The sequence below is a fragment of the Arachis duranensis genome, chromosome 5, assembly GCF_000817695.3.
Source record: "Arachis duranensis cultivar V14167 chromosome 5, aradu.V14167.gnm2.J7QH, whole genome shotgun sequence".
Taxonomy (NCBI): Eukaryota; Viridiplantae; Streptophyta; class Magnoliopsida; order Fabales; family Fabaceae; genus Arachis; species Arachis duranensis.
This window is the reverse complement of record NC_029776.3, coordinates 3650815-3660483: the sequence shown is the minus strand read 5'-3', so window position 1 is coordinate 3660483 and position 9669 is coordinate 3650815. Positions and strand designations below refer to the sequence as shown.

The window sequence follows — 9669 nt, the reverse complement described above, 5'->3', positions numbered from 1 at the left end:
GATTCTCGTATAAGTTCCGTTGAATGTATAGGATATCTTCCGATAGGATTTTCCAACTCCTTTCCTATACATATTCTAGCCTTGTTATTGAGTTTGATATTAGAAGAGTTGCAAACAACTTTCTTATGTATCTACCAGAGCCCTAATGACTTGCTTCCTTGATGGCATCAATGTACTCTTTGTCATCATCAAGAATACCTTTCGTATAGTATGCATCTCTATAGGTGGGTTACACAACACCGTCAATGGTTCTAATATCCTCATAGCTTGTAGGGCCTCTCGAAAAATTTAACAATAATCGAAGATAGTAAATTTCACCGGATCTAGGAGGAACAAAGAATATCCGTCCAATTATAGAATGTGATTTCTGTGGGAACTATTTTCTCGGTGTCGGATTCCAAACAAACTTAGAAGAAAACTCTGCATATGTTAGATTGCGGGTTTTAGGGTACCTCTTATTTGCTTCAAAGTTCAAACCATCCTAGGAACATTGATTCTTTGACAGGCGCTTTCCTAGCAACATCTCGTAGGATTTCATGATCTTGGAAAACTACTGGTTGCTCACCCGACAAGTGAAAGCCCAAATGTATAACTGATGGGTCTCTATAATGAATGTTGTAACCAAATATCCTCCATACTGCTTCACATGGAGATATGTATCTACAATCATAATACATACAGACTTCATTACACTCATCATTTTCTGCATCCGTGTTAGCACTACTATAGAACGAAGTAGTGACTCGATCATTCCCTTTGTTTACATACTTGAATAGACACTTGATTGATCTTGATTGATTGCACCACTTCACATTAATGTGAGTGCCATACCTCAGTAATAATGTCCTGTTCTGTGGGACAACATATCTGTTATCTTCAATTCCAGATTTAATTATTGTCTTTCCATCCTCCCTCCGTCTGTAAACAGGATATCCATCCTCATCAACCCTTGTACTATCAACAAATCTCTTGGGAAAATGTCTGATGCACTTTCCATTTTTCATGCATGGTGAGTCCCGTTTAATAGTTCCACATGGTCCATGCATCATGTGTTTCTCTACAGCTTCATAGTATGTTAGGTTGACATCTTTATCTGGTATCTCAGCGCATATAATCTTATCAATATCTTCTGGGGTTAGATATTTATCATCTCTATGTATAAACACCAAAATATGTGCATGTGGCAAGCCTCGCTTTTGGAATTCAATAGTGTATACAACTGAAAGTATTTAGAAAATTTCTTAGTTAAACAAATGGATTTTTTTGGGAGACAAAGAAAAGAGATATGATGATGCGTTATCCTATGTCCTTCTAACATCCCTTTTAATAGCCTTTCTTTGTAAATTGTTCAATGTATGAAATATTAAGGAGTATAAAAAGGTGGTTCTGCCCTATAAAATAGTTATAGATTGTATTCATAATGTGTTTGATCTATAATTTTTTGTCATAGCAGTGTATGGATGATTATTTAGATTGCAAAAAACTGCCAATGAAAAACCCTAAGATTATGAATGATCAAATACAAATTTAAATCTTATTATACCAATTAATAATAAGGTTGGAGATTTACCTGCAGTAACCCTTCTGAAAATCCTTTTTTTTCTTATGTCTTGTATGAGATGATCAAGTTTTACTTTAAAAACTCTACAAACAACATCTGGTCTGTCTTCGGCATTAAGTTCCCTATTCTTAAGAAAATCTTCTAGTTCTGGCCACTTAGGGTTGCAAGTGAATGTTAAGAAGAGATCTGGATAGCCAACCACTCTACAGATAGACATTGCATCTTGGTAATTTTGTATTATGTATCTCGAACCTCCTGTGAATGATGATGGTAGTATGATACGTTTTTTCCTTGATGAAGGCGTTGTTTCACCTCTCAAGACAGCTTCTGCTAAACCCTTATACATCTCACACCTAAACTTGTTCTGGTCCAAGTGAATATACATCAACCTTGAAGACTCAATCATTGAATATGCATCCACCAAGAATTGTTGAAATAGTCTCCTTGAGTAAAGCAATGGCGATCCATCAGCTAACCTCTCTTGTACCCTAAAGGCAAATAATTCCTTCATTGAAACATGTTCGCGAGGCTTTTCAGAAGACCTTGCCCTTCTATTTAGTGGTATATCTTCCTTGTAGCCATCTAAGGAAACAATAAAGGATACTATAATCCCAGGTATGCAGGGTTAAGTTAGTTTATTCTCTATAGCCTTCCCCCTCGTGTCTCGACCAGAATGTCCCTATCTGTTTTCTTAAGATCAAAATCACCTACTATCAGTGCAACTACTTCATTCGTAGATGGGAGATTATACCTTCTACCATCTTTTCCACGCTTGCCCAACAATCTTAACTTTAGATTAGATTGGCTATCAACTACTATTTTTTCTCTAGCCATGTGAAATGCCTTGACTAAGGTAGTTTGTTCATCTAACATCAACCTCAAGTCCCCAACTATGTCTTCGTGAACTATTGGATTTTTCTCCACTACATGACAGTATAAAGTAACACACCTTTAATTGTCTAATAATCTGGTTAAACAATCTAAATCATGTATTAATAAAAAAAAGTTGCACATGTTGTTCATATATGACTTACCTTACTGCTGAAATGCAATTTTGAATATCATTATGTGTATAAAAAACATAAAGTTGTGCAAATTTAGCCGTGTCCCCTTCTTATGGTAAGAGACTTCCCATTAGGGCTGGCAATGGGTAGGGTAGGTGGTGGACGAAATTGTGATCATCAATGTTGTACTCTTTGTTGTTGTATGGAATAATTATAATGGCTCTTTGCTATGTGTGGACACAACTCCGTTCAACTTAACCAGCAAGTGTACTGGGTCATCCAAGTAATACCTTACGTGAGTAAGGGTCGATCCCACAGAGATTGTTGGTATAAAGCAAGCTATAGTCATCTTGTAAATCCCAGTCAGGTAGAGTCAAATGTAATTGGATTAGATATTTAAAAGATAAATAAAATAAAGGGATAGAAATACTTATGTAAATTAATAGTGGGAATTTCAGATAAGCGTATAGAGATACTGTACCCTTTCTTTTTCTACTTTCCTACTTCTTCCTTCAATCCCTCTTACTCCTTTCCATGGCAAGCTGTATGTAGGGCATCATTGTTGTCAATGGCTACATCCCATCCTCTCAGTGAAAAAAGTCCAAATGCTCTGTCACAGCACGGCTAATCATCTGTCGGTTCTCAATCAGGTTGGAATAGAATCCCTTGATTCTTTTGCGTTTGTCACTAACGCCCAGCCTTCAGGAGTTTGAAGCTCGTCACAGTCATTCAATCCCGGAATCCTACTCGGAATACCACAGACAAGGTTAGACTTTCCGGATTCCCATGAATGCCGCCATCAATTCTAGCTTATACCACGAAGATTCTGATTAAGGAATCCAAGAGATACGCGTCCGGCCTAAGGTAGAACGGAAGTGGTTGTCAGTCATGCGCGTTCATAGGTGAGAATGATGATGAGTGTCACGGATCATCACATTCATCAAGTTGAAGTGCAACGAATATCTTAGAATAGGAATAAATGAAATTTATAGGAAAAGAGTAGTAATTGCATTAAAGCTTGAGGTACAGCAGAGCTCCACACCCTTAATCTATGGTGTGTAGAAACTCCACCGTTAAAAATACATAAGTGAAAGGTTCAGGCATGGCCGAATGGCCAGCCCCCAAAACGTGATCAATGGCCTCCTAAGATGAAGAATAAAACAAGACTGAGACCAAAGATGTAACGTGGTCAAAAGACGACTAATACACTAGTAAAAAGTTCTATTTATACTAAACTAGCTACTAGGGTTTACAGGAGTAAGTAATTGATGCATGAATCCACTTCCGGGGCCCACTTGGTATATGTTTGGGCTGAACTTGATCTATCCACGAGCTGAGGCTTCTTTTGGAGTTGAACGCCAAGTTGTAACGTGTTTTGGGCGTTCAACTCCGGGTCGTGATGTGTTTCTGGCGTTTTACTCAAGACAGCAACATGAAACTGGCGTTGAGCGCCAGTTTACGTCGTCAATTCCCGAATAAAGTATGGACTATTATATATTGCTGGAAAGCTCTGGATGTCTACTTTCCAACGTTGTTGAGAGCGCGCCATTTGGAGTTCTGTAGCTCCAAAAAATCTATTTCGAGTACAGGGAGGTCAGATATCAGCAGTCCTTTGTCAGCCTCCTATCAGAGTTTTGCTCAAGTCCCTCAATTTCAGCCAGAAATTACCTGAAATCACAGAAAAACACACAAACTCATAGTAAAGTCCAGAAATGTGAATTTAACATAAAAACTAATGAAAACATCCCTAAAAGTAGCTTGAACTTACTAAAAACTACCTAAAAACAATGCTAAAAAGCGTATAAATTATCTGCTCATCAGTAGGGTAGGGTAGGGTTTGGACCCTACCCTAACCCTACCCGCAGGTTGAAAATTTCATTAAAACTTTACCCTACCCTACCCACGGGTTGAGAATCTCTCAACCCTAACCCTACCCGCACCCTAAAATTCTAAACCCTACCCTACCCTACCCTACCCTACCCGCAGAAATATCAAATTTTTTCAAAGTAAATATAAAATTCAATCATTTCAAATTTTATACATATTAATAACATAAAAAATTAAAAAACTATTACTCTAAATTACTAAATTAACTAACTAGTTTAGTGGTTGTTCACTTATTGTAAGTTATTACATAAGAAAGGTTGTGGGTTCAACTTTTACTTTCTACACCATATACCTATTTTTTATAAAATATGTGCTATATATAAGGTGCGGACCCTATCCACAACAAGTCGAGTAGCCTACCATATTCGAACGGATTGAATCTGGATACCCGTGGATAGAATATAAGTTGCCAGCCTTACTTTTCATCAAGTGGTAATTCTCGCCATATAACACAAATGTACGTGGTCCTCTCCCAACGGCTCGAGCACGATCAATCTTGCCAAGCCAATTTTGGACTGTTAATCATGCTTGATTGTAGAAAATAATTAGCTTTATTTGAAATTAATTTTTGTGAATGTATTTGTTTCCCAACTAGCTAAATCCACTTTGACCGTTGAAAACCATCATGCCTGATTGAATTAAACTCAAATATTTTATTTGAATTATTTTAAAACTAAATTATTTTATGAATTAGTTGATATATAGATAATTCATAGATCTCAATTCCCAACAATTATTGTATAGATGTAAATATATGGTTATTTTTTATAAACTTTACTTAAATTTAAGATATTTATTTCTTATGTCAATAACAAAAAGGTAATTTGGTTATTTTAATTTTATATATTATTTTTTTCTAATTCAATCTTTGACATCTAATAATATTGAGTTATATTTTATAGATATAGGTGTAATCTCAATAATAAAACTTAAATGGGATTTGTGTTTTTTTTTTTATAAATGACTGTTTAGAGAATATATGGAAAGGAATATTATATTCTTTTAAAGTGAATACTTTTTTAAAATGGGAAATACTATTTTATTCTAATTTAGAAAGAAAATTCGCATGTTGTGGAAATTGTCAATTCAATAATCATTAAGATCTTATTTTCTCACTTCAAAAGTTCTTTTTCTTAAAATGTAAGTGCTTAGAGGAATTGACAATAAGTTGTCCTATATTTCTAAAAAAATAAAATCAATAATATATAAATTTTGAATAACATTTTATTGATTTAGCTTATTGAGTTTTATTGAATAAATATATTTGTCAAATAGGTTAAAATGGATTATGTTTTATAGTAATAAAATACTTTTTCTCCTGTCATGGGGGACAATTATAATTGACGGACTGAGACCTGACATTTTGATTTTTTTTTTCTTTAGTTATATTTATTCTAATGCAGGTTGTGCATATACATGTCGATATTACCATATGGACAAAGGCTTATGCATACGTTGGAGATCATCAAAATGCTATGAATTGTTTTGCCTAAGAATACAAATTAATTTCCGTTTACCTTTCAAACTTAAAAGTTTAAGGTATGATGCCTTCATATTAGCCTTATCACATAAATTTAATCTATATTCTAGATTGTCCTCCTGTGCTAAAATAAATATAGCTATTCATGTTGAAGCAAAAGTGAACTTCAATGGATGATGAAATTTAAATACAAACTCAGCAAACTAAAATGAATTTTCTAATCTTTGTTGTTTTGCCCTTTTTTCGAACAATTCGGCTGGACAGGGACTCTAAGTTTGATATGCTAGGCTTGTTCTCTTTTTACGATGTTGTTTGATTTTATTCACATGACTCCCAATTTTATGTTAGTCAAAAATAGATTTGATAATGAGCCTTGAAGAAGCGTGACCAAATATGAGAACATGCTTCAAAGCAACATTGGACTTCAATGGAAGTTGAAACAGCATTTGAAAAACACACACATATATACATATGTATATAAGACTTGAATTTCAATTCTGATATCAATAGGTCTAAGATTACATTTCATATAGAAATATCCATACTTGCATTAAATATAAACTACTGCAACTTGCAACTTAAAATATAACAATCACTGATAGAGAAATGCACCAGTGTTTAGATTCAAGATTTAACTATCAATATCTGACTGTTGGGATTTCATCTTCTTAGAAAGCTTGCGAGTAAATCTATTAGTGGAGTGATGAACTTCCTCCTCATCCTGCTTGAGATTGATAGTTGCAACCTTTACACTACTGGCAACTCTTTTAGCTGGAGTTTTGAACTTGATGATACTAACACGTTCCTGAGTAAAATCCTTAGTAAAAGAAAATAGATCGTTAGTAAAATCTGATAAGGTGTTCTCCTTTGCTAAATGTCATTGCAGTTTTACATCATTAGAAACCACTAAAGTTTCACTAACCATATTAAAGTGAGTATCATTGTCAATTGTAAGATTAACAACAATGCCTGGTATATCGAACGAATTATTGTTCCCAGCCTCCTAAGAACATGAATACCCTAAGAAAAATTAGATTTGAAATAAGAAGAACATTTGGTTTAGTATCCATCCAACATAATACTTATAGGGTATGGTGTTTACGTACATTAACTACATGAGTATTATTGTCGACTAAAGTCGTTGGGAGGTTCTTCGATATGGTATCCTCATCATCACACACCTTCATCACAGTGTAGACTGGATCGTACTGCTTGACATTTGCAGCCTTAACATTAAGCTTAAACAGCACCTTTTTGACCATCATGTTGTCCAGCGTATGTGGATACTCATCGTCTGGAGCAAGCTGCATTAATTGTATATTAATGTGAATGTTTGGAACCACTTATTATATACATGATTAAACCAAGGATCCCATTAGGAAGACAATGGACCATTTGTATAATGTGTACAATGAGCTATTGAGTTACAAAATGAACATCCCCCATATTATCTAGAATAATCATTCGAGTACTAGGGATAATAAATATCTTCCAAAAGCTTAAACTGATTTTTGGGTTCACCAAGAATTAAACTCTTGACCTTTCGGATCTAGAGCTCTAATGCCATGTCATGATATCACTCATCCCAAAAACTTCATCTAATGAAAAAAGGTAACACTAATAATTATATCTCTAATACTCGCTAAACATTCATTGTACACATTGTACAAATATTCCATTGGCTCCTCATACTTTCCCTTAAAAAAAATAGATATACGTGAAATGGAAGCAATTTATGGTTTAAAATTGCAATTACCTCCTCATTAAAGATTGACTCGGCTGGCTTTCCGCACAACTGTGTGGTCTCCCTGTCCCACAGTAGCAAACAAATGCTACCTGTCTCATAATGAGCCATAACTTCAACCTTGTACCTAAAAGTTCATATGCAACATAGATAGTTGATATAACTCATAGCATAACATACTTATTAAAACAAAGTAAAGGAATGTTCACAAAAGTCAACCTGAGTGCAGCTACTCCATGTGTGTGGCCGCACTTTGCACATTCATATCTAGTACCAACAGGGGTTTCAACCTTCTTTAGACACCTTCGACATGCCTTATAAAACCAACCTGCCTTTCCAGCATTAATGGATACAATGGTGCCAGCGATCCATATAGGACCTTCCTGAAACGCATTCAACACATTTCTTTTATGAATATATTCTTTGCGTGTATATATTTATTTTAACATGTTTTTTGACACATGACCTGAGCAACATTAAGAGCTTCTTCTATTGTTTTGACAGCGACACAACCATTCTTAAGCTCGTCTGCTGCAGACCAATCCCTAGGAGATGATACATAGCTTATCCTGGATACGCTTGATGGGCCAGCACTAACAACTCTACAGTTTACGGTAAGGAAAAATTTATTTTACCATTGAAATAAACACTGCTTGAAAAGGCATAGGCAATAGAATATATGATATATATAATGTTAACCTGGTCTTGAAAAAATTGACTTCTTCTAGATCCAGGTTGATGTGGACCTTGGATATTGCAAAATTGCTTTGAACAGATGTTTTTCCATTCCACCTGGATACCTTAAAGTACTGCATAACCACGATGAGTGGTTCTACCCTCTCCTCCTGTAGGTGAGGTACGATTTGGTCCACCAAGTCACCAAACAAAGTGCAGCTCATCCGGTTGTTGCTGCCATTTTAAAAACAGTAGCATTAGTTTCAATAGTTAAGAAATATCAATCTCGATTGTTTAAGCGTACTTACTCTAAATCTTGGAGAATAACCACCAATCGCTTGGTCTCCCTCCCCTTGCTAGTTATCAGATCTCTTGGTTCTTCCTTTCCCACTACCTCGCCAATAATATCTCCGTGTGGCAAAATAGATGGGAAAGTTAATATATGCATTCACGTGTAAATATTATATGCATTGCAATATATTTGATGAAACTCACCAAACATATCAGCATCTCCAAGCATGGCATTTTGGAGATCAACAAATGAACGAAAGCGAAACGCTTGTAAAGGGAATGTAGGGACCTCCACATGAGTAACTTTAGTTCTGTGCGAAAATGTTAACACATATCTACTGACACCATTTTTTGTCTTTGTCTTGTTGTCAACTACTGTGAAATTTGTCATCGTATACATTTGAAACTCGTGCAGAATCGGAGTCCACTTCTGAACCAAAGCTCTTGGCACAGTAGAGTAAATCCTATCTCCCTGTTTGTACAAAAATGGTGTCAGAATCATTTTAACATAAACTGATCTAAAAAAACCAACTAATTGATATAAAATTCCATAAATGACATTTACCTTATTGTCTTGCAAAACCATTTCAATAGACCAAGTCTCTTGTTTGTTGTATTTGCTAAGCTCTTCCCATATCCTAACAATATATACTTTAAAATTCCACCAAAGCCTCTTGAGATTTACTTCCGATATTGAATCATATTTTTCCTCCATGTTTTTTCAGGACAGTGATAAAGTGAAGATGTGTGAAGAAAGTTTGGGAATTCTCTAAATGAGCGGGAGTTTTTAATTGAACATTGACAACGTAGCTTATATATATAGCCTGACGTGAAATCTAAAAATTTTGCATGTGTAATTGACTATTTAACCCCTTCTTGATACAAATAATGGCAAACTGTTGCTGTTATGTGATATGTCATTTCCAATTTGAAGACACATATCAACTAATGAAGCATGACACTTGTTAATTACCTAGTCATGCACTATTCACTTGTTATATATTAATAGAGATAGAAAAGGGCTTTA

General features: G+C 35.1%; 2 protein-coding genes across 2 annotated transcripts; both read right to left on the bottom strand.

The window, feature by feature from the left end:
- Positions 1 to 464: 464 nt before the first annotated feature.
- Positions 465 to 2322, bottom strand: LOC127747447 (uncharacterized). Its single transcript, XM_052261339.1, has 3 exons — positions 2313 to 2322; positions 1571 to 2143; positions 465 to 1219 (listed from the first exon to the last, which is right to left on the bottom strand). The coding sequence occupies exons 1-3, from the start codon at positions 2320 to 2322 to the stop codon at positions 465 to 467; spliced, it is 1338 nt and encodes a 445-aa protein (XP_052117299.1).
- A 4241-nt stretch (positions 2323 to 6563) lies between these two features.
- LOC127747446 (replication protein A 70 kDa DNA-binding subunit B-like) lies at positions 6564 to 9357 on the bottom strand. Its single transcript, XM_052261338.1, has 10 exons — positions 9208 to 9357; positions 8847 to 9114; positions 8660 to 8759; positions 8376 to 8585; positions 8143 to 8278; positions 7896 to 8059; positions 7689 to 7803; positions 7039 to 7236; positions 6855 to 6935; positions 6564 to 6749 (listed from the first exon to the last, which is right to left on the bottom strand). Exons 1-10 carry the CDS (start codon positions 9355 to 9357, stop codon positions 6564 to 6566), a joined length of 1608 nt encoding a protein of 535 aa, XP_052117298.1.
- Positions 9358 to 9669: the final 312 nt, after the last annotated feature.

Excerpts from the sequence above, each read along its gene's own strand:
- LOC127747447 (XM_052261339.1), bottom strand. Across the intron at positions 1,220-1,570 it reads TTTCAGAAGGGTTACTGCAG|TTGTATACACTATTGAATTC; the intron begins GTAAATCTCCAA and ends AAATACTTTCAG.
- LOC127747446 (XM_052261338.1), bottom strand. The coding sequence starts at position 9,357 with ATGGAGGAAAAATATGATTCAATATCGGAAGTAAATCTCAAGAGGCTT. Across the intron at positions 8,279-8,375 it reads GTCAATTTTTTCAAGACCAG|AGTTGTTAGTGCTGGCCCAT; the intron begins GTTAACATTATA and ends CGTAAACTGTAG. Across the intron at positions 7,237-7,688 it reads AGTCAATCTTTAATGAGGAG|CTTGCTCCAGACGATGAGTA; the intron begins GTAATTGCAATT and ends CAATTAATGCAG.